Below are 25,448 nucleotides of genomic sequence, written 5' to 3'. Positions count from 1 at the left end.
TGGACACACTGTTAACTTTTCCTGCTTGGGCCGGAGTCGATAACGTTACTCGCTACCGTCGCTGCCACTCTCTCTCTCGTGCTTCACCACTCACTTCCCAAGTACACACACGCTCTAAGCACTCTACTCTTACAACAACTGGCTCCAGAGAGGGCCATTCGCGTGTTCGCGTCGGCCTCCGTAGCGATACTACACGCTCGGCACACGGGAGAAGTTGTAAACTGCATCCTCACCGCTCGATACCGCCAGATGCTACACACTGTTCCCTTAAATAATGTTTTCTTTTTGTGTGATCATTCTGGGTTAACTCAAGAGGACAACTTTTGGGATTCTGCACTTTTTTTTATCTTCAAACATTCAAATTCTAAACTGTATGTTTCCGGCCAGATAGTCGGCTACATGGATAAAATCATCAATTATGACATATTGAATTTTATATTGCAATAGTGTACAATTTTTGGTTGAAATTAAATGTTTTTGGTTAGTTTGTTTTCAGCTAATAGAACAAATTAAACAATTAACAAATGAAAGTACGTCATCACATTTTTGCACGTCATACAAATGCGTATTGATTTGCAACACTGCAGCCTATAATGGTCTAAATCTGTGGATGGTACACAAATTTGTATTGTCTCACTGTATATATTTCCATACAATACTTGTATCAACCAATCTAACCCCACCAAAATGTAAACCTACCAATGAGGATGGAGTACAGGATCCCTGGCCTGTCAGAGGGAGGTTGTATGTTTCTGTCTTGGTCCACGGCTTGAATGGACGGAGTCACATTGACGGGATTCACCTTATTCTGGAAACAGAACCAAGGAGGCCATCGCAGTTCATTACTTACAAATATCACATAACAGATAGATAAGAATGAAAAACATCGGAACTCAAAAACAGCATACGTTCACTGAGAACTTGTGCTACAGTGGCACAACGTTGCATTAAGGGTGAAAGAAAATACAGAAAATATCGAGTATCGTTTTCCCCAACAGTGCCAGCTTTAATTAAAAACAGCTGCAGTATAGCTTAAAGCAACAGCAAAAAAATGGGAGAGGATATTAAAAAATATATTTCTTGGCGGTCTGTCCTACTCAGTTGTGTTCTAAGGTATAAAGAAAAGCTTTACCGAAGCTATTTATTTATGTCACAACGAGCTCTGAGCAAGCCGGCAAAGCAAGAGAGAGTTGAACAGGAGGTATAGGACAATCAATTGTTGGCAAAAACACACTGGGGTATACATTAAATCACATATAGAGCATGCAAGCACATAAAAATTCATCACATTCAGTAAAATGAAATCAGAATAACAATTAGGACCTATTTCTATTGTGCAGATGTATTGTGCTGCTCCACACAAATACTGTATGAGTCTGCAGCTGTGGATCCCTATCTGTATGCGAGTGTTTGCCCGGCTATAATGTTGACTTATAATAGTGTAATATGCTGAGGTGTGGGTAATACGAAGACCCCCGATGGGAGAAACATTAGATGTCTATAGGATAAAATCTACAATCCCTAAAGCTATAAAATGTCAAGCCAAGCACGCCAGCAAGAGTGAACATATTCCCAAATGTGCTAGAACGCACCAGCACACACCTACATAAACACACATATATGCACTGTGCATAATAGCGCGCTCATACACCTGCCGTGATACAATACTTTACCACCGCACCTGTCATGCAGCACTTAAAATCTACTAGCCATCACGGAGCTATATCTCCTTGGCTGTCACCGAGAGAGAGGAGAGGAGGGGGACACAGGCGGAGAAGAAGTTATGGCGAGTAATGAAGTGGAGTAAAAGAGGGTGTAAATATATGGAAGGGAGATGAATCTGCCAAGAGTTGAGGGTAAACAGGGAGCAGAGAGAGATGTAAATGCAGCAAAGAAAAAAGCGAGAAAGAAAGCCAGGTCATTGAGAACACTGAGGTACTGATACCTACAATTTGTTTTTAACAATCATCTTACACACCACTCCACAACGGTTACAAAAAACAACCCACTGACAACAATGTAGAAGTGTAAAAGCGTCAGAAGTGACAGTGAGCAGTGAAGGAAAGATCCTGTGTTAAATGTAAGGTGTAAGGAGTTCAACTCTTCAAAATAAGACGACATGAATATTAGACAGTCCCACCCAGTGTGTCACCCACCCTAACAATTACAGTAAGGGCGCTGATGTTGTGCTGGATACTGTAAATAATTAATATCATTGATCATATCTGTGTTTTTGGAACAACACTGACAGCCTTTTCAAGATGACTCAGCAGCAGTTCTTCTTTTCCTTTAAGATGTGGAATGTTTCAAGTACTAGTATGCAACAAGCTTCAATACATTTACTTTAATCTTGTCCTCAAAAAAGGCAAATTCGATTCCTGAAAGCCCACTCCACAGTTTGACCTCCCTCCTTTAGATCTTCACTTCAGAATGCTAAAGGAATAACACAGATGAGTCTCCTTTACACTTGTCCTTTTATCACACACGTATTGTACATGCTGACTCGCTAGTAGGGCTGGACCCGAATATTCTAATGTTCAGATATTCGTTAATTGGGTAGGTATTTGGTCGGTTTTTCGATTTTGGGATTTGGATAGTAGTTTCTTTTTGTTATTGTTGTTATTTTAACCCCTCGGGATTACAAAGGAATAATAGGGGGGGGGGGGGGGGGGGGGGGGGGGGTTGGAAGGACCCGCAAATGTGTATTTGAGATACGTCTACACTCGCACACACCAACCAATTAGACTGTTATAAGGCCATTAAATGTGTGTTATCAGTGGTTATAAAGCTCATAAATGTGGGTCAGTAGGGCCCCTACTACACACCATAGTAGGTTTTGTCATCTATGCACATGGTAGATCAGCAAAAAAAGAATAAGAAAAGACAACAGCAACCTCTAGCGGACCGTAGTAATTATGACAGGAGCAATGGGGTACAGGTCAGGGGCGATGGATGAGACACAAAACACAGGGCTTTCCCCAGGAGACCGGGGTTTACATCCCGTATGAAACCAACAAGTTGTAGTTGTCTTTGTGTTCACAAGCGTTAAGTTTCACTTTCACTTTTGTAACGTAGTTATTATAAGCCAAAACATAATGTTTTTCTAAAACTTAACTAAGTGGTTTTGTTGCCTAAACCTAAAAAAGTTCTAGTTCTGTTGCCTAAAACTAAAAAAGTTCCAGTTTTTTTGCCTAAAAATAAAAAAGTTCTAGTTTTGTTACGTAAACCTAAAGAATCAGTTTTGTTTGTATTCAAAATGTAACCGTTCATGCAGCTTTAAAACGTGTTGGTTTTAAGTTTCGCTTTCACATTTACAACATAGTAGGTGTAGTATGTCCCTACTGACCCACATCTATGGTGCTAATAGCAACTGATAACACACAATGAATGGCCTGATAACAGTTGAATCGGGTGCACACACGGAGGGACGAGGAGAGGGGACGCTAAGTGGAGACAGAGCGATGATGGTGGTGATCTCTCTGGTCCCGGCGTTCCCTCCAGTGACCGGGGGAAGCACTGACAACGCGCCGCAGGTTGATGTAAGGTCTTGATCCGCCGATGTTCCCTTTTTATTGAACACTGCCTCTTTCATGTGCAAATGCTGACTTGGGAAAACGGGGGTTACTAGAGCGAGTACGTGAACTGCGTGAGAGAAGTTATCCACAATTACCAACCACAGGTTTAAAAACCAGATAAGTCAAAAAGAGAGCCTGATAAAACTGAACTCACTTCATGATGCATGCCCAAAATGTCAACGACCCCCCTCCCCCTGCAACTAACAAGCTGGCTATGTCAAATTATTCTTTACTCCGTGGGCTTTGAAGGCTTCAGAAACATGCAGGCAGGCAGAATCTGGCGAGCAAACACTGCAGAATCAGCAGGCAGAAAATCAGCAACAGGTATCAAGCAGACATGAATGGCTCAGACACTACAACAACAACAAGGCAGCACCACCTGGCAAATGTGTGTGGAGGAACTGCCTTTCATATATATACTGGGGAACTAATGAGCAAACGAGCAGCAGCTGTGCAGGCAGGTGGCTGATCACGAGAGCAGCGAGGAAATCAATAGAGGGAAAACCCCCGAGGGCGTCTGGTGGTCAGGTGAGGCTTTGTGTCTGTCACCATTCATCTATACGGAAGCGCACGGCAAGACGCTGTTCGTGGTGCAACGGAGACACAGCAGTCCCTTATCACATAAAAAAATAACACATTTCCTCAATGCAGTGCACCGCAGTCCTGCAAAGTTGTAGTCCGTGTTGAAAGCAGCTACAAAGTAAAGCATATGGTGCTGTAGTCTTTGTTCGTCTTTATGTAACTTGTAGCCAATCACTTGCTGTCGTCCGTCTGACGTAATGACAAACTAAATGATTGGTCAGGCCTTGGGAGAGTTGTTTACTGTAGTGTTCAATAATCGATTTCTCCCTCTCGGCTATAAATTTCTGAGTTGCAGAGGCAGCAGCGTTTTTTGAAGTGCATGTGTGAACATGGCCTGACAGCCAACTCCTCGGCATAAATGACCAGCATCTTGGTGTGTGTATGTATGTATGTGTGTGTGAGAGAGAGAGGGAGAAAGACACAGCGAGAGAATAGTTATGTTGGCTCTAAGGCTCTGAGGTTGTCATATCTTATCAGTCTGATTAGGACTCAAACTATTATAGTGCCTTGACTCTCCTCTTCATTCAATCCTCTCCTCACTTCACCTCGCCGTCTTTTCTATACCCCAGCAACAGCAGCTATTTGCTGTCCTTTCCACCTCTCTCATCTCCAAATGATCTATCTATCTATCTATCTATCTATCTATCTATGTCCCCTGGCTTCTTCTTTTCCCTTCATCAACAGTTTGAGGTGAGCAAATGTGAACCCTGAGCGTTAACTACATTCACCATATTGGGGTTCATTCAAGCAGAAGAGTACTCACAGCAGATGGCTTCAAAGTCTAGGATTTCAACTAGAAGTGCTCAGAACGACAGGAACCGGTGCAGCACTTTTTACGTTCTCTCTAGGACGTAATCGATGACGTTGAAAATGCGTCAAAATCATTATTTAAATAGATGCATGTTTTCTTTTTTTTTTTTTTTTTAAATCCTATGTCCTTGGAACTGCTTAATATACACTCATAAAGCCATAAGTTGTCTGCTGGCTACCTTTGAAATTCCATTGAATAAGTGTTTGAAGGGAGCGAGCAGTAGCCTACATGCAGACGAACGCCACCCTTCCCCTTCAGTCTTCCTCTATGTCGCAGTGCACGGATCTCCCCCCCCCCCCCTAAATAAAAAAAAACAAGGGTAGCATATGTTGTCACTCTATTAAAACTTCACAGATTTCAGGGGTAGCGTAGTTTGTTGTTTTGTGCTGAATTATACAATGACATTGCCTACAGTTTGTCAAAATAAAATGAACTTAAAGGGCCAATAAGTATTTACTGTAATAAATCATAAAACGACCATGATGTGTCATCAAAGATTAAGGAAACAAGCTAAATTTAAATACTGGCTTCTCCGACAGCAATTCTATAGCCAGTATGTTCTACTTTGACATTTCCATCAGTTGCAATCAGTCACATTAGCGTACGGGCCACGGCTCCAATGTTTTGACTTTTGACTGATGTTGCCCATGTTAAACGCTAGCTGTCAGTTCTACATATCATTCCTTTAAATTAAATGGTTAAATTGATTAATTACATTTTTTTTTTTAGATTAATCGACTAAAATAGTCGATAGATTAATAATCAATAGAAAATTAGTCATTAGTGGAAGCTCTAACTCTCTCCTCATTGGGATCAATTGAAAAAAAAAAGACACTGGCACTCTCTACATGGACACTCAGCCTTTATCAATCAAGCAGGGCCCCTGAGAGACGGCTGCTTTGGAAAGATAAGAGGTGCATTCAGGCGGACCTAATGGGAGAGATCATGCTGTTGGCATAAACATGCATTTATTCAAATGACCCAAGTTTAGTTCAAGAATATGATTGTCTAAGAAAAAAGCTTTAGCAGTGGTATGTTCCCTTGGACTATCTGAACGTGGTTCTCTTTTTCATCTGTTGAGCTATGGTGGATATTACTGCTCATGCTAGCTCTTTGGTCTTTGACTTTTCATACCAATTATCCAACTGCTGCTACCTCCTCTGGAACTGAAATGTGCGCAGACCAACTAACACAGCCTCCTTATTCATTCCAAAAGGCCACTGCATTGGCAGTAGAGGTGTCATAGAGGGCTACGGAGGGGATGCAGGTTCACTTGGTATTCTGTTGGTCAGTCACATAAGTGCAAGTGCGCATTCCAGGTTGTATACTGTGTACGGGGCAGCATTGTTCTAATAGTAAAACCTTGCCATCATTGAGAGGAAGAAGACAATTATTGCTGCTGTGCTACGTTTCAAGCTCTGTGAAAATCCTTCATCACAACAGTTTAAACCTCATTTCATGGTCTTGTCTGTTGTTATTTTCTGTTTTACTACAGTAATAGACCTTTACATAGCGGATATTTAGACTTGTCATAGCAGGAGATGCACAGGTGCACCTAATAACATTAACGATGGCTCTGTTAACGATGGCCAATTAAAGGAACAGTGTGTAATATTTCAGGGGCACTATTAGCAGAAATTAAATATAAATTCATGACTATGTTTTCATTAGTGAACCTGAAACTAAGAATTGTTGAGTTTTCGTTAGCTTAGAATGAGCCCTTCATCTCTACATAGGGAGCGGGTCCTCTTCATGAAGTCCACCATATTGCTCTGCCATGTTTCTACAGTGGGCCAGAACGGACAAACCAAACACTGGCTCTAGAGAGAGACTTTACGTTTTTTAAGTTACCTGTAGGCCGCTGTAGTTCTCCAACAGACTTGTGAAACTGCGGTAACGTGAGCCGCAGAGTGTAAAACCGTGGTACCGCCGGCCGCCATCTGACTTCCGTTGCGCTTAAAGTAGTGTTATTATGGTACGGATGGCTTCTGAGCGAGGCAAATGGCGTTACCACTTGGCGGCTCACATTACTGCAGTCTTGGAAATAGAAAAGTGAGCACAGGGGTATTCAGTTGGTTGCAATCTGCAACCACACCAACCTACACACTGTACCTTTAAGCCATGCCAATGAGCCGGCATGTACAATGCAAGGGCCCAGGAACTGGCAAAACTGTATGGCAGCCTATGCAGCCATCATTAATTATTTCAAACACACATTTCCTGCTACGGCATGTCAAAATGTCTTTGTTCCCTAATTATGAGCTTTAATCTGACATCTGCAAAGGTCCCAATTCCTGTAGTGAACACGGATCAAAGTCCCATTCAAAGAGTGAAAATCACCATTAGAAAGGAGAAGATTCAGTTTTTCTGAATGATACCGTTTTTTCTTTAATGCTGTGATGTTGTAAGATCATAAATACTGGAATCAGTGAAGCATCTGGAGTCAGCAGGAGCTGTGTATTGGGAGCAAATTGACAAGTGAGAAACAATCTTTGTGTTTGATACGACGTGTTTTATGCATCGCTTCAGATTTTTAAAAACCCCTCAAGTGTTTTTTCCCCAGCATAACTTTTCCTGTGTCTGACTTTACCTCTCTCTTCCTCCCTGTTTGATTCCCCCCCTCCACATCACCACCCCCCTCTTCCTCTACCTCTCCACCATAAACCCTGTCCTTGTCTGCGTACACTTGCTCCTTCTCAAAAACCACGAGGTGTAAACTTGATTTACTCCTGTTGTTCCTCGCCGTGTCTCTCCTGGCTTGGAGAAAAATTGTGCGTGTGTCTGTAAGTGTGTATGTGTGAATGGGGAGAGATAAGAGGAGGTTTGAAGGCAGAGAAAGAGCTCCCTCAGTGTGTCTGGTGTAAAGTGAGCGTATGGGTATGTGTGTGTGTGTGTGTGTGTGTGTGTAACACAGATCTATATAAACAAAGAGATGAAGTAGACAATGTCCATCTAGGCATGACTGCTCTACTGGCTTGACACTGCCATGTGTGTGTGTGTGTGTGTGTGTAGGTGGATCAGGGGTGTTAAGGCATGAATGCACTGCTAGCTTGTCACCATCAAGGGTGTGTGTGCGTGTGTGCTTGCGTGTGGTAAGGGATGAATGCTCTGCTGACTTGTCAGAGTTGAGGATTTTGCCTGCAGCAACTTTGTCTAATTCACAAAGTGGTATTGTAAGTCGCTCTGGATAACAGCATCAGCTAAATGCCTGCGATACAAATGCAAAAAATTATATATACAGCTGTGTAAGCATAAATGCACACCACGGTGCTGCAAACTTATTTTTAAATAACACTTGTTAATACACAAGAGATTTACAGTAGAATCTGTCAGAAATAACAGGCCAACTTCGAGTTTTTGTGCAAACAGTCTCTTAGGGTCGTTGAATAAAGTAGCTTTCCTTCTAATTAAGCTGCCCAAAGTACTTTTATGATCCTTTTTAATATGGAAATTATAGTTATATTATCATACATTATACATTTTTTTCAGGAAGACAGTAACACCTAATTGAATCTCAAAAGTAAAGAACAAGAAATCATCTGCAACACAACTCTTTTCCTAAGATAAACATGGTTATATCATCTGTATGGACAATGCAATAATATCTATTTTCAGTTCATAACTAGAGGCCACACTATGTGACAGCTAACAACTTTTTATCATTAAACATTCAGTGTGTTTGTTTCCCATGTTGCTAATTGCTATGGAAATCTGCTAGAGTTTATGCAAGAGTTCACAAACAGAACAGGAGTGCATATCTTGTGAGCCCACACAAATTAATTTATGCTTTGTTCTCATTACGTAAGTAGTTTGTGGAGACAGAAATTGCAAATGTCAAGTTGAATAAGTAAATGTTTCATATTTTTACTTTTAGGGGGTCAATCAAATCGTTTTTTGCACCGAGCGCTGCACGTTTAGCGTTTCTTTGCTTTAAAAAAATGTCAACTTTGGTTAAACGCTGCGCTCGTCACTGTCACTTTTTACCCAGACGTTAACCCAAATACCACAAAGACCAACTGTCACATGCACACAATGGAGGATAAATTAATACTGCTGGTCTCTCAGTATCTGTGTCTGTACCAGATGACATCACCGGACCACCACAATATCAAAATGAAAAATAATGCTGGAATTTTGTTTGCCACGGGTCTGTCAGGTGAGCAGCAGTCAGCTAGAATCTTTAGTATTTCGGTGCCTCTTAAAAGAGCTTTTTGTGATAGTACTGATGGGGGTGGTCCTGATCTTGATGGTACTGATGTAAGTCGTGAAAGTGGTCTGGATGGTGATGGGAGTTGGAGAGGCATTAGATGACAGAGTGCTGTCATGCAACTTCGCCCACTAGAGAGAAGAAGTAATACCTCTGTCTAACTTTTAGTGCTTCCCTAGTATAGAGGTGTTGTTGCTGCCTACTCGCTGGATGGCAAGCTGCAGCATCGATGTCGGCGGGGCACACCTTCCTTCCTCTTCATCATCAGCTGCCTCCAAACTGTGGAAGATGCAAGTGGCCTTCACCACTATATCTGACCTTTGGAGAAGCACTCTGGAGACTCACTCTACCACACTGGGCAGCAAGGGTCCTAAAATGTGCACTCAACCATCCTCCTGGCACAGGAAAGACAGTAATTGAACACACTCTTTTCCTGTTAATATGCGGAGGGCCTTTCCACAGTCAGAGGCACAGAGGGTCCCACCATCGCTGCTTTTCCCGTATGCCCCCACATCCACCATCTTTGCCACCACCATAGCGCGCATCAACTACTGCTAAGCCGACAATGGAGAAGCTCCCTTTATAATTGTTATTGTAACATCGACCCTGTTGATGATGGGGCCTGTACTGCGACATGCTTCCCATTGATTGTTCCCAGGCAGCTGGGAAAGTCCAATAGCCTATGGAAGTCTCCTCTTCCACTGGTGTTGTTGTGTCTCTCCTTGATATGGAGGGTCCAATTTTTCGGAGTAACACGGGTCCAGCCTCTCTCTCTATTTTTACTTTTGCGATATTATATTGATATGATATTCCGTATCATAGCAACCAGATGCAACCAAAACGTCTTGGCTGAAAAAAAGCTGTGCCTCCAAGGTGCTCTAGAATTACCGCCTTGTGGTTGTATGGCTCCGTAAACCAGTGAAGTTGCAGTTTACATCCATGTCTGTCCAAAATGTCATCACTTCATCATTTTATCCTATTATACATTTGTGTGAAGTTGTCATAATTAGCATATGAATTTTTGATGTATGGCCAAAAACGTGTTTTGTCAGGTCACAGTGACCTTGAACTTTAACCACCAAAATCTAATCAGTTCATCCTCGAGTCCAAGTGGACAGTTGTGCCATATTTGAAGAAATTCGCTCAAGGATCTCCTGAGATATTGTGTTCACGAGAATGGGAGAGACGTGAGGTCACAGTGACCTTTGACTACCAAAATCCAATCAGTTAATCTTTGAGTCCAAGTGGACGTTTGTGGAAAATTTGAAGACCCTAACTGCAGGTGTGACACAGACACATTATACCATGTTTGAAAGTTCGGAGGTTTGAAAAAGCACACAATATTAATATAAGAGTTACCATAATAAGTTGGCTAATTTCCAATGTTAAGTTCCTAAACCACTAAAAAAATGTATTTCATTGGATTTCAAGGGTCTGACAAATTATTTGACGAGTAATGTGCAACATAACTAAAGTCAGCAGATACACAGGAGCAACATCAGTTCTTCATAGTCTTGGAATTTGTTAAACTAGTGCAGTGCCCGTTCAAAACGTGGCTTCTATTTTAGTCAAATATGCATATGTATAGGCAGAGGCGTACAAAATTGTGAGGATGAGTCCCAAGAGATCAGCTCTCACTATCACACAGACACAAATAGAAACACGTCCTCTGCACCATACACACACATATAAGGCAGTATATAATATAGGTACCGAGCAGGCACACACTTACCGGCTCTGTCAGCTCCAGCACATTAGCCCTATACGTGATGGGACTACAGTCACGGGTGTTTCCTACGAGCATACATGGTAGAAACATGGGGCCCAGGTCATCACCATCCAGTACATCCACAGTTAGAGTGGTGGTGGCCGTACGGCGCTCACTGGGATAGGGGGCTCGGTCCTAGACAGAGAGAGAGAGAGAGAGAGAGAGAGGTTTCATTTTATTTTTGGATGATACTGTACTTTCTTCTTTAGATATTTGCATATCTTTATCTTCATGTCTAGAATAGAAAATGACCACAACGTAGTCCTGCTGAATATTTTGAGAAAATCGAATCAACCAAGCTGCAGGGAGCTCTCGATGCCTTCAAATGCTGGTGTCTACTTGACTTACCATCTTCATGTCAATTTATACCTCATCAAGGGCAGATAAACAGACTTCTAATGTGTTTATAACCGCCTCAGCACAGCACAGGGCATGTTTATTCCACCAATGTATGTCATGTATTTCATTAAAAATGTTTTATGAAAGCTAGCAAACTAAGTACACAAATTTTACACAAGTTCCTTGATCATAATAAATGATTGATTAAACATTACAGATTTATGGAAATACATTTAATAAAAACCTTGCAGCAAAACCAAGTGTAGTATAAAGTTTGCAAATTACATAACATAACATTGCAGTGTTCCTATTCCGATCTGTTGCTGTTCAATGAAGAAAATTGAAAGAATTAAACATAGCAAATATTGTTCAACACCTTCCAGGCTTTAATAACGAACAATAATTAGATAAGAGACACGAAGGGAAGATCTAGTACCTAACAAGTGGTGTGCGATCTGTTTTGCAGCAACATTCAAGTAGATTAGGCATTTGAGCAATAGATTAAATAAAAAACACAACTAAAGTATTTGAATTATTCATACAAAAACCCACTCCTGTTTGTGGCTATTCAATCACTGTCCAGAAACACTTTAAAGAATTAAATACAGCAAATAACTCATCTCAACTCTGGATTCATTAAAAGGGTATAAATTACATTAGACTAAACATGCAGATAAACCAAATTCGAAAACATTTCTCTTGCCCTCAATGGCAAATATGCAGTCAAGTCATTAAAAAGATTTGCGTAATATCCAACAGTCTACCAGTCTTAATGGTGTAATTGAACAAAATAAACATACAGATACATGATAATGGGTAAGTCATGCAGTTAATTGTAGCTAAACACCTGCTCAGGTGTTACAGACGCACATATACTGTAGTCCGCCCAGGGAATCTTCACACATTTTATTTCCACCCGTAAATATGGTTTTAACACCCAAAGAAAGTGTCTGATTTTTGTTTTGACACTGTTGGTAGCATGTATAAAATACAGCTTTGGTCAGCGGTGCTCTCCCTAGCCCCATCTGTGGCCTCGTCTTCAAATATATTTTCTGAATCTCACAGGTGTTTACTGTCTGCCGGGGGTGAGAACATCTTTGCCCGGGGCAAAACCAACTATTGGAAACAGTCTTTCAGCAACAGCACTACAAATATGGCCCCACTGTTCCCCTCTTCACTGTGCCGTAGATGTTAACTACAGGCTGAAACGTTATGCTACGTCCACAAGCACCGCCTGTGGAAACACGGGATTTAAACCTCGGTTTCGCCCCGGGCAAAGATGCCCTCATCCCGGACAGACTGTAGACACCTGTGAGATCACAAAATTACCTTTGAAGATACAAGCCGCTGCCGGTTAACAGGTAAAGCATGTTTCCCCCTATAGGATTTGCGCTGAGAGGTCGCATGGCAATTAATAACATTAACATACGGAGTGCCAAGGGAGCCGCAAACAGCCTGGTTGTGTAGCAAAGTTTTGCTTCAGTTTAGCTAGCTATCCTGGATTGGGATGCAACCGTGGTGTAGTTCGTTTATAACCTAACGTTAGCTTTTTGCTTCTGGCAATTTCATTCACACTTCATAAATCATTAAAGTGTTATTTGGTGAAGATTATCTTGCTGAACAAAACGTGTAAGTATTATAAACGTTTGTTTGCTACAGAGCTTATTTTCTGCAATAATCCAAAGGGAAAAATCCCGTTTGGCTTTTTGTCGAGGGAACCAGGGCGATGCTAACTTCCTGGTTTGTCTACAAAAATACATCACTCCTGGAACACTCTATAATCCTCTTCCTGTACGATAGAGAGCGGAGAAAGAGGGGCGTTCATTTGGTCATGTTCGACTGTTATGGTACATGTCCACAGCCTCCGTCCTTTCCACGCTTCCCATTTATTGTCTTTGTAGTAAGCAGCCGTGCAATGCATTCTGGTAGCGTGGTGGCGCGATTCGAGAGACGGGGCGTCACGTTGGCTGCCCCTCATTTGCATAAAGTTGAGGTCTTGGCTACGTTATGCAAATCACAGGCATCCCACCCAACTTGCCGACCTCTGGAAACTCCAGAGAAACTTTTAAACTAAGCATTGTCAATCCAAAAAAATGACAGATTCAGCAACTGCATGGCTTTTTTCTCTCGCATAAAATGTTTTCAGAAACACATTTCGCTGAAATATTTTTGTGATTTAAGAGAAGAAAGTTTCCAAACGAGCAGCCATGTTGGTTCCAGTTTGAAATCTGGGAGCAGCAGCCCACGACGGAAAGCGTTCGTCCATTCAGGTGCTTAGTGTCTATTGGCAGCCCATCAAGCGTCCAATGTTGGGAAGCGAGGCGATTCCTCACGATAAAAAAACGCCCCTGTGGACACGTACCATTACAGATGGTCACAGTCAGCAAACCCATAAGAGGCCTACACATCCCACTGGCGAAATGTGGTACTACAACAAAACTACAAGGCATTTCTTTATATAGTACTTTATAGAGTTTAAAATATTTATAATAAGTCAAATGACCAATAACCGAGTTTTGATTTAATTACTGACATTCACAGTACAATTATTTGTATTAGAAAAAGAAGTAGGCCTATTCAAACAAAAAAAATTCAGCCAGCTCTTAAATGTTGTCTGAAAGAACGGTACACCCGGTGCCATCTTTTATTCAGAGATGAAAATTAACTGAATCCTAGTAATTCAGCGGCAATGTTTGGATAGTGTTAAGGTCTCAAGCCTTTGAAAAAACCCACACCAAAATGTATGACCTCGATGCATACAAAATAAAAAATGGATGTGCTTGCACACTATTAAGTTTTTGTCCAGAAGAAGACCTTCAGGAGACCTTAAGATGAAATGGCTGCATTTCAGTAAAATATCAATACAATTTGAAAATGCTGAGTCCTTGTCAGACACCAAAAGAAAAACTATTCACAGAGTTGTATTTCTGCTTAGGCGTTAAAGTGCAATCACTCTTTTGTGTACACATTTCTAATTTCAGTGCTAATGTCTACTTGTTGCTCTGCTGTTGGTGAAGTATCTGCCATCCAATTACAAACAAAGGAAGCTGCTCAGCAAATTCACAGGAAACACTTAATTGGCCTATTCATCTGAATGGTCAATATAACTGCTGTGTTTTCAGTTTTTATTTCAAGATAATTAAGATTTACACAAACATGCTTTTTTTTATTATTTCTATTTTGTAAAGCTCACAGAACAAAACAGCCAAATCAGGGAATCTACAGGAAACTCTCTGCAACTGAATAATTAATGCAACCATCCCATGTCCTCCCTTTTCTTAGGAAAATATATGTCTATATATAAAACAACATAGCTTTCTGCCATTAAACTCTTTATTTGTGTTCCACTAACTTTGCCCTTCGCCAGGATATAATCTCTTCAAAACATGGTGCTGTACTCGCACCCTTTTTTTGTAACATCCATGTTTTCGTGCGGCTTCTTTCATAACAAGGACAGCAGTTAATTTCAAGCAACGATTGACACCATAAAGAATCTAATTACATACTGCATGCATTTCAAAATAACTGGGGGAATGTAAACTAGACAGTGACAGCAAAGAACAGCCTCCACAGTAACTGCAATTAACACCGGTATTGTATTTTTATACTGCACTCTGCAGGCTTTAATTGTTTCATGTTCTCTGTCAGGGTAGAAAAACAACAAATGTATCACTTTTTTCCAGAGTAGTACAATTGTTTAAACATATTATTTTGCATATTATGACTTAAGTGAATAGTTTGACATGAAATACACACCCTCACTATCTTGCTGAGAATTAAAGAAGAAGATTGATGCCACTATCGTAGCTGTGCGTTAGATGTGAAGCTACAGTCAGTACACGGTTAGCTTAGTGGTTACGACATGTGAAGTCGTGTACACAATATGTTTGGCGTTCAAGTGGTTAAGTCGTGAGAAAACCGCTGCTAAGCAACGGCAATATTAACGCTACTGTCGGCGTCTAGAAGCCAGAGAGGCTAACAATTTAGCTAACAAGCGGGTAACATAGTGCTGGAAATGTAATGGCATAATGACAGAGGAAAAAGATGAGGCGGTTGGGAATATCAACATTTTCCTCAGACCTATTATAAAATTATAAAGAACAACAATATACGACTTAAATTAAAAAATATGAACTTATTATATACTGAAAAATGAACTGCCAAGGCCTCCGCCATTTCTGACAACACCAACAAACACGTCAAAACTCGTAAACTTGGAGCTTTCAGAAACTTTCCACTTACGAGGTCGTGAATACCACAAGAGAGGGGGTATTCACATGGACTCATCTCGTGAACACGGGTAAACACAACCTCATTTGAAGGCACCAATAATTCCAGCACATAAACCCTGTAAAACCTTAACTTGTCATTTTTTATTCTTCAGTTTTTGTACGGATTAAGCATACCAGATGCATTGTGTTAATTTGTGAGCTGTAGAGCTGACAGTACGTCGATTTCCTTGCCTTCGGACAGAAGCAGGTTAGTCTGCTGTTTCAAGCTAAGCTGGTTGTAGCTTCATATTGTACAGACATACAGTAAGAGTGGAATCAATTTTCTCATCCAACTCTCGGCAAGAAAGTGAATATATTTCCCAAAATGTTGATGTGTTCTTTTCATTGCCAATAATATGAACATGTATTTATAGCTGTGAAATGTAGGAGAGTAATTAAAAGATGTAATCACTCTGTTGTTTACATGAATTATTTAGCTATGGTTAGTTAGTTACCATGGCTTCATTTTGCCCTCACGTAACAGTTAAGATGAAAAGGTCAGGCTTATTCAAAGTGTTTGTTCCCTTGGTAGCACATGGTCTCTAAGTCTTTGCTCAGAATTTATATTCAGCAAATTCACAGCCACTCAAAACACCTAATATTGTATTCAGATGAACAGTGACTACGCCAGGCTTTCAAGCAGTCAGAAACACATTAATCTTTCAGTGTACTGTTGACTTTTAATTATGCTTTCAGGGTAAATGGGCCTTGAGACTTGCCACACTTTGTCGAGAACTAAAGGTTTTTTTGTAAGCAAGGTTTTCCTTGTCACTACAAAAACTCTAATGGCGCAATCAGCAACTTAAACAATTTTCTGTCTCAGTTTAGATCCTTCAAACTTCTACCACCGTTCCTCATGAGTCTGTTTTGCATATTGAGTGAAATTAACTACATCATAGACCACTTTTATAAATAAAACATACAGAGTGCAGTGAAATAAAAGGAGGGAAACAATTACATTAACAAAGACATTAGTGATAATTAAGGATGCGCTTATAGTTCCCTTAAGGCTGACTCAACGGAGCAGAAATAGTCCAAGGCTGCGTGTAACAGTAATGTTACCATGATAATAAAAATTTACATAAAAATAACAACACTCCAGGCTGCAGACTAGACTCCCACTCAATCAGGAGAGAGTTTATTTTGTTCAGACATCCTTTCTAACTGGTCTCAGATGAAAGCTTTACCTTTCAATAATTTCCACTTTTTATATTATATGACAAAATATTATATCATACTTAGAATAGAATTGGTCCTTTATAGCTGCACAGAGAAGCGGAGGCAAATATGAAAAACAAAAATCACTTACATTTGCCTGTATGATGACCAGGTAGCGTGTTATCTCCTCATAGTTGAGTCTTTCTCTGAGAACTACGGAGCCAAACAGTGTCAGGGGGATGTCAAAGGTTCTGTTTGTTGTCTGAAACACACGCAGATACAAACATAGTGAGTCAATTACAGGATCAACAGTTCATTTTTCACTTTTTTAGAGTTTAAACAAGGTAAGACACGTAATAATAGTGGGAGGATTACTGTTATTTAAATTAGAGCAGTAAAAATGTATTAGTACTGTAGAAGTGAATGTATATCAGCCTGCCAAGAATATGATTTCAATATTATTCAGACAATCACGTACCCTCTTGCCTCTTGTGAGCAGGCAAGCTCAACAACTGCTACCAGTTGCTAGAGCAACAATAAAGCCAACATTTATCTGAATCCATCAACTAGTGGCTGCTGCTGACACAGTAATTAAACTTATGTAGCTTTTAAGCCTTACGGCTGGGCTAGACCGCCCGCATGAGCGACGCGGAACCTCTTGTTTTTTATTCTGAAACATTTGCAGGACAGTGTTGTAGAAAATGCAGTGACTTGCACAGCTCCATGAATGAATAAAGTATGGGGTTTTAATTGTCGCTTATTACTATTATCTACAAATGAGCACACCTTTTTCAGTATAAAATAAATATCAATGACATTTAAAATGAAATGAAATGGCCATTATGAAAGGGAAATTATATGTAGAAAGAAAAGACTGGGAGCAGCAGCAGTGCTGCAGCCGAAACGCTACCATTGTGGACACCACACGAGTGAGAAACACAGCAGTTCAGCGAGGCAGCCGCCACGAGCTGCTGACGTGCCCAGTCTGGCTCGGGCGTTAGCTCAACAAGGCTGCTAATGCTACCTAGCTAGGTCCGCTTGTGAGCTTATTACTCAGCATCAAAGACCCCCCTTCACACCTGGCATTAAAATGTGTCTCGTATGCAGACTGTATCCAGATATGATTTAACCTGATTAAGTCTACACCTGGCATTAAAATGTGTCTCGTATGCAGACTGTATCCAGATATGATTTAACCTGATTAAGTCTACACCTGGTATTAATATGTGTCTCTAATGTCCACATTGTGACCCGATCGCTCCGTCTGAAAGGGCTGAGAGGAAGCCTCCGGAGGCTGCACTGTGCCACACTGCCGATGAGCATCACATCAGCCTCAAAACGCCGCTGTTTAGGGGGAGAGGGCCCGCAAACGTGACTTTGAGGTATGTTGACACTTGCACACACAGAGGGATGAGGAGAGGAGACGCTGAGCGCAGACAGAGCGGTAGCGTTGATCTTTTTGATCATGGCGGTCCAGTGACCGGAGGAGCACTGGGAGCTGATAAATACTTATTTATTTATTTAATAGCATATTGAAAGCTATTGAGCTCCATATTATCCTACCAATAAAGATTCTTGGGAAAATGGAGTGAGTGAGAGATTATAGAAAGAGTGTTATATCCGCTCTCATGAAGCAAGTAAATGATACAATCTTTAGCAATAATTCATCTTTGAACATTACATGCCTACAGTAGCCCATCTGTTCCTGAGGTCAGTTATAACTTATCCAAAAAATGTCTTCCAACTAAACTCTGAGGTAGGAAAATGTGGCATACTATACAACAGCATTTGGCCATTGAAACTTCCAAACCAAACTGAAGGAATATTCGGCCGAAATGCTGCTATGATGTCAATTTAAAACAATAAAATAAGTGAATATGTAAATATACAGGCATCTTAGTGAATTTTGGTTGATATTTGCTCTATTGTTGCTCTCAGTTATGCTACATTTTAAAGGAACAGTTAACCCCAAAATGATCATGTGTATATTAATTATCACCCAGTGATACGTTGAATTCTTGAAGACAGTTTTGTTTTTCTCACGTGCCTCCACCGCTATATCTTTTACAAACTCTCACACAACTCAAACAGTATAATCTAAGTCTCATTTATTCATCGTATGCTCAGTACCACCCAAACACATGCATCTTAGCTAAAACCTCACTATTTAAAAACGCTTCCGCATAAATAGTACTTGCACGGAGGAGTAGCTCGCCTGCGCAAGCGTGACACTTAATGCGGAAGGGTTTTAAATAGTACAATTACACTGCATGGGTTGTGTGAGAGTTTGTAAACAGATGTTTTGATATAGTTTTGCTGTCGTTAAAATGATATAAATTGATATACAAATGGTAATTTTGGGGGGTGAAGTATTCCTTTAAAAAAAACAAAAACACATTCTGATTTATTGCCATAGCCGTGGTGCTAAACCAATAGCCTGCATAATGAGTTAAAACCTGGCCACTTCACACTTTAAAGAGATCAGCAGGCAGATAGATAACCTACCGGGTCTTTGGGGTTGTACTGGATGGTGTACTCTATCTGTCCGTTGGGACCGTCATCAATGTCTTTTGCCCCATTGTTCCCCGAGAAACCAGAGAAGATAGTGGTTCCTACCGGCGTCAGCTGGAAAACACAACACAGAGAGAGAATTTCAGCATCTTTTTCTACAAGCTCACACTACATGATGTCAAACACTTAAACACTTTCATACTCTGCACCACTGACATCAAACAGCTTCTATCCTGAACTGTCGTGTCTCGTCTTCCTGACATCTACTGCCTGCATGTGGCAGAGATAAGGGAGGGGCACATTAAAAAACTCTTCACATGTGTCTGGCCATGAGGGATCTTGATACCCCACTGTCTCTACAAAACAAACAGAAAATGACTTGCAGTTTTATGTTTATTGTGCTCAAATGGGGCTTGAGAAGGAAGATCAGCTTGTAAATGTTTGTGTGCTTTAATTTTGCTCTGGAGATAAAATGAAACACAGGCAGCATGGTTTGTCCAACTGTCTGCAGTCTGTTTGCTACACCTCATTGCCCCATCGAATAGAAGATTTTAGATAAAAGCGGGACATATGGGTGATAGAAAATCATACATGTTATGTTAAGAGTGCTTGTCTCACAAGACAAAAAGACAGTGTGGGTGTCTTTATATTCATTTTGGTCTTTGATTTAAATAAAATAAAATAATAATAAAAACAGAAACAGATTGGATCTAAATACTCACCGTTATAAAATAATGAGTCAATGGCAAAACAGATTGCAGCAATGACCACAAAGGTGTAGGGACATAGCTTATTACGCCTACCCTTTTCTCGAAATAAAATTAACAAAATTAATGAACTAACTACAAACAATTCAATCCAATATGCCACAAAATGTTAGCGAGCTCCCTGATTCATTCTCACTTTGAGTATGGTATACATAGTTTAGCTATAAATTGTATGAATATAAATGAGTTTCCCTAAGTAAGAGTGTGTTATGTGATTCTCAGTCACACTGTGGTAGCAGTTTAGCTAACTAATGTTACAGTCAGTTACTGTAACATTAGCTATTTTGCATATGATCTTGCGTTACGTTTTGGATGTCAGCACAGCGGCAGAACATAATGCTCCATTATTAGATCATTTAAAAGATGTCATGGTAGCTCTTTTTAGATAACCAATGTTACACCAGCTGCAGACAGCTAGCATTTCCCAAATTATGGTTTTGTAGCCAACCCATGCTCATTTCAGGTAAAAACAAACTAAATGTGTAAATGAAAAATATTTTTGGATTTCTTTGCAAAACTGGTAGATATATCACATTAAAAAATGTAAACGAATGTGTTACTTTTAAGTTTTGCTTTCACTTCTGCAACATAGTAGGTGTAGCAGGCCCCTACTGTCCCATATCTATGAGGCTTATAACAATTGATTACGCACATTTAATGAGCTGATAACAGTTGAATCGGGGGTGCAGCTCTATTGGAAAGTAGTTCAAATGTACATACAAACTGTAAATAAACAATGCCGTTTGTCAAAGTATTTTGGATTTTGGCTTTCATTTGTGCTTTAAATTTCACTTTCATTATCACTGCACATGTGCAACAAGATAGCTCACTTTCTAGTAGAGGAGACAGAAGCTAGATGTTCAGAAAGGCATTCGATTAGATTTTCTGAACCCGAAAGTTGAACTCATGCCACAGCACATGAAAGAGAGAACTTTGCCAGCCATAAATTGCCATGCTGTATACTTTTTTTTTTAGCCGTGCGCCTTGGGATCTGTGATTATGTGTCAAAACAGAAGTCTAATCTCCAGACAGCACGAGAAACATTTGAGATTAAGTTTAATTAAGCTGCCGCACCAATGATTTGTTACATCATTTCCCTCAACAGGGTTATCTCTGCCTCCCACTGATCCAACAATGGTCTTCAGAACGACTCGCGCTGTCACTTTGCCACTTGCGGATACGGCTCTAATGAAACAACTCCAGACTCCGGCACCAGTGCCAACTCATGAAATCAGCCACGAGGATCACCTTGTACCCGAAAACTTTCACGGTGAACTCATAAACTATGTCCTAGACGTTCTTATAAATAACCATACTGCCTCTCTGTGTGTCTTAATCTGTCACTTTCCTCACTTTCTTGCACCCAATAATCGTTAGTTATAGACAAGTAGAAGCAGGTTTAATGATGAAGCTGCATGTAACTCCTGAGTCACCCTCGCAGTGTTAAATTTACTGCATTAGGTGGTTGGAGTTCTGGGGGCAAACTAAAGTGAATTAGACATAGCTGTCTGCCTAATGAGCAGACTTGCACTCAAATCTTAATTATTGCCCATATCAGAATAAATGAATTCACCTTTTTTAAATTATTACCGCCAAACTGACCACATTTACCTTGGGCTGGCACGGGAATCATATTTTAAAGTTCTTTACGACGCGTCTCCTAAATTGTATGGCGGCCGTTGAAGTGAGCGGAGGGAATTATTTTAAGAGGAGTAATGAGAAAGTGGAGTGCTGTGAGAGGTGGCGGGGTGGTGGAGGAGGAGGAGGAGGAGGAGGAGGAAGGGTGGGAGGAAAGACAACCCGAAATATATAGAGTGTGGCACAGGAAAGGTGGGGAGGTTGAGAAAAGGTGACATAATGAAGAGCTGGGAGTGGTGAAGGGGGGAAGCTGCAAAAACAGAGAGAGAGAGAGGCCAAGAGAGAGAGAGAGAGAGAGAGAAAGAGAGGTTGAGAAGACAGATTGAGTTGGACAGGCTGTGGAGGACTGTATAATGAGATATTCTACTGGGTCCGCCTAGGTCTATGCTGGCAGCAGGCTACATGTATCCTTGTCCAGTTTTCAGTTTGAACCTCCACTAGTTAAATTCTGCTCCCCCAGTCTCTGGAGGACACACTAACTGTGGGATTGGCATCTTAAGGACTATTCTGCAACCCTCAGAATAACACATTTAGATCCGTCCCCTCGGCTGCCCAAAAACTCTGCTTTTTGCCTGCTTACGTGCTGCCCTTTAACTGTACTCTGACAGCAAAATGCCATGTACAATACTATTTTTTTATTCAAAATACACACAGTATCTACATACACCAGGTCAATGCTGGCCTTGTTAGCACTACACCTGACCCCCAGAGCAGCATGGGAAAAGCTTGGTGCATTACAACTGACCCTACTTTACTGTACTCATGCTGGACTGGACTGTATCCCCCCCACCCTCCCTCCTGTGGTCTCTAGTCTCAGACCTGTGAGTCCTCTACCTGCCATCATGATAGACAGCAGCACTGCAGTATATGTGCAATAAATGGCTCTTGATTTAAGTGAAAGACCGTGAGGTATTTCCACCGCACTTAGCTTTATGGATTTATTTTTACTTCACTACATCTCTGTGAGAGAAAGAGGTTAGGTGTGTTTATATGTGTGAAACATTTACTGCGTACGAGTGTGTGAGTGTGTGTGTGTGTTTTACCTCACTGACGGCGACATAGTATCTCGGCTGTTGGAAATGCGGCGAGTTGTCGTTGCGGTCTCGAACAACGATGCGGACTTCGTGTAAGATCACTGAGCCTACCAGCACGTTGTAGCACTGAACCTGAACCACAATGGACTGAATATACGAGGGGGGCTGGAAAAAAAAGGAAAAACAGGGGGATAGATATATCGTTAAAACTGCAATGGTACAATAGCGATAAATAATTAACCAGAAAATAAAAAATAAGTAAAACTATTGCACAGAAGACCGCCAGCCTCTTGTATTGTACTTTTTGTGCCAAATCAGACTTTCAAAAACATCCGCTGGATTACTTTACAGAGTGAAACAGCAGGAGGCTGCTTGTTTCCAGTTGAGCTGGAGATAAAAAACTTTCTGAGTTTCTCACAATAGCAAATGCTGGAAAAAGTGAGACAGCCGTGAAAATTTGCTTCCGCCACATTTATCCCGTGTAGTCAAGTGAAAAAGACAAACTAAACTAAGAAACAAGCATCTGTCTTCATTTGCTGAAACAACATTAACACTACTACAGAACGGAGTGTGAGGCTGTGTGACACACCAGATTCATTAAGATTTCAGTCTATCTGACAATTAAGAGCCAAACCAGGAAGAGCAAAATGGTTAAGTAGATAAGACACTGTAAAAAAATAACTTTTCAGAAGGCAATACTACAATAAAAATAGTTCAGTGGCCTTACATCTCTATCCAGAACCCGTCCGGTGCTGTTGAGGTAAAGGGCTTTTTTGGAAGGGTCGAGGATCACCCAGTAGTCGTGGTTGTCCCTTAGCGACAGAGAGATGGTTTTATTAGGATCCTGGGCCTTGCCATTTATCTGCATGTTCTCCACCAATAATGTTCCTGGGGATACAATGACAACACTTGTATTAACCCATCAGCTAGAGAGAGAGAGAGAGAGAGAGACAGACTCTAGGGCTGTCAAAGTTAACATGATAATAACGCGTTAGCGCAAATTTGTTTTAATGCTACTAATTATTTTAACGTATTAACGCAACTTGGGATTTTTAGGTTGTAGTGGGCTCACTTGCTTGTCGCAAAGGAGCCTAAGTAACGCTCCAAACTTACGCTAAAATCTGGCGAGAAAAAACGGGTATGGCCATTTTCAAAAGGGATCCCTTGACCTCTGACCTCAAGATATGTGAATGAAAATGGGTTCTATGGGTACCCACGAGTCTCCCCTTTACAGACATACCCACTTATGATAATCACATGCAGTTTGGGGCAAGTCATAGTCAAGTCAGCACACTGACAGCTGTTGTTGCCTGTTGGGCTGCAGTTTGCCATGTTATGATTTGAGCATATGTTTTATGCTAAATGCAGTACCTGTGAGGGTTTCTGGACAATATTGTCATTGTTTTGTGTTGGTAATTGATTTCCAGTAATAAATATATACATACATTGGCGTAAAGCAAGCATATTTGTCCACTCCCATGTTGATAAGAGTATTAAATACTTGACAAATCTCCCTTTAAGGTACATTTTGAACAGATAAAGAATGTGCGATTAATTTGTGATTAATCCCGACTAAATATGGACAATCATGCGATTAATCGCGATTAAATATTTGAATCAATTGACAGCCTTACATGATTCCAATAAATTCTGCAGAGAACTAGTCCTAGATCAAACTGTATTAGTGAAAGAAAAGGACACTATACAAAAAGAACCACTCCGCTTTTCTTCATGTCCTCAATTAATTACAGTATAGGCCTGGAAATTACATGTAGGTTGTAGCCAAGGTCAAGGGCAATGAGATGACGCACGCAAACAGAAAGAGAGGTAGAGTAAAAAGCATGTTGAATTTAAATTAAATTAAGGCTGACCAGATATGGGGGCTATTCTGTTAGCCTTCTTTATAGCGGTATCTGGAATACTTAAAGCCAAATGGAACACAAAAATACAATTTCCAAGGAAGAGACATTTTAAAAAGTAAACATTTTAATAAGACAGATAGCACAGATGGAACAAAACTTGATTCATTTAACACAGCTGTGGGCAGTGAAGCGATTTGGGAATGAGAGGAATATTGAAAGACACACACAGAGAGAGAGAGAGAGAGTCAAAGAAATACAGACGGGGAGACGAAACATGATTTGAATGGAAACTTTCCCTCCGCATGTTATCTCTCAATCAATGCAAAGCCAGGAAACATTGTAGCAGCGAAGAGCAAGAGGTCAGAGAAGGTGAGCTTCACAAGAAGACAGAAAAGGCAGATGGAAAATCAGATAGACATCTGTGTTTAACAGAAACACCCTGACTTTATTGGTGATTGACAGCATCAATGAAAACTGAACGCCGTTGCCAAACTTTTCAAATTGATCGCATTAGTATCTCGATATTAAAACTTCCCCACAGGTCAAAGATGTGTGATTAAATAGTCCGCTGTATTTCACAGAGATTTTAAGTTTTAAGTATTTATACTTCACACGCTCATTCATGCGTTTAATCAGTTTCATAAACTAATGTGCGGTTGCCAAGTCCAGCCGTTACCTGTCCACGGTCATTTTTGTAAGTTTGATGGAAAATATTATAACAGAAGACGTGCATAAAAAAACAAAAACAGTTTAACCACTTGACTCCTCTGTACGGCTCCAAATCATAAGAGACCCATTACCGGGGCTCTACACACTGCATTATTAATCCCAAAAACGTTTGCGTGTGTGAGCATAAAATTATTCTTCAGCACATTATTAGACGTTGCAGGTTTTCAGCCTATTTCGGTGTGCATATGTGTGTGTG

The 25,448-nt window shown here is 40.6% G+C and overlaps 1 protein-coding gene across 9 annotated transcripts in view; it reads right to left on the bottom strand.

Annotated features, from left to right (window-relative positions):
* Window positions 1-25,448, bottom strand: part of LOC119479369 (protocadherin-15-like) — a 331,261-nt gene that overhangs the window by 123,914 nt on the left and 181,899 nt on the right. For all 9 annotated transcript variants that reach the window (XM_037754884.1, XM_037754889.1, XM_037754892.1 and 6 more), the window contains 6 exons: window positions 23,389-23,549; window positions 22,671-22,826; window positions 19,217-19,336; window positions 16,863-16,973; window positions 10,908-11,078; window positions 700-808 (listed from right to left, as the gene is read on the bottom strand). In XM_037754884.1, coding sequence (XP_037610812.1) covers window positions 700-808; window positions 10,908-11,078; window positions 16,863-16,973; window positions 19,217-19,336; window positions 22,671-22,826; window positions 23,389-23,549 — 828 coding nt within the window. The remainder of the gene's footprint in view (window positions 1-699; window positions 809-10,907; window positions 11,079-16,862; window positions 16,974-19,216; window positions 19,337-22,670; window positions 22,827-23,388; window positions 23,550-25,448) is intronic.

The sequence above is a fragment of the Sebastes umbrosus genome, chromosome 20 (genome assembly GCF_015220745.1).
Source record: "Sebastes umbrosus isolate fSebUmb1 chromosome 20, fSebUmb1.pri, whole genome shotgun sequence".
NCBI classification, from domain to species: Eukaryota; Metazoa; Chordata; class Actinopteri; order Perciformes; family Sebastidae; genus Sebastes; species Sebastes umbrosus.
This window is presented reverse-complemented; position numbering and strand designations above follow the sequence as displayed.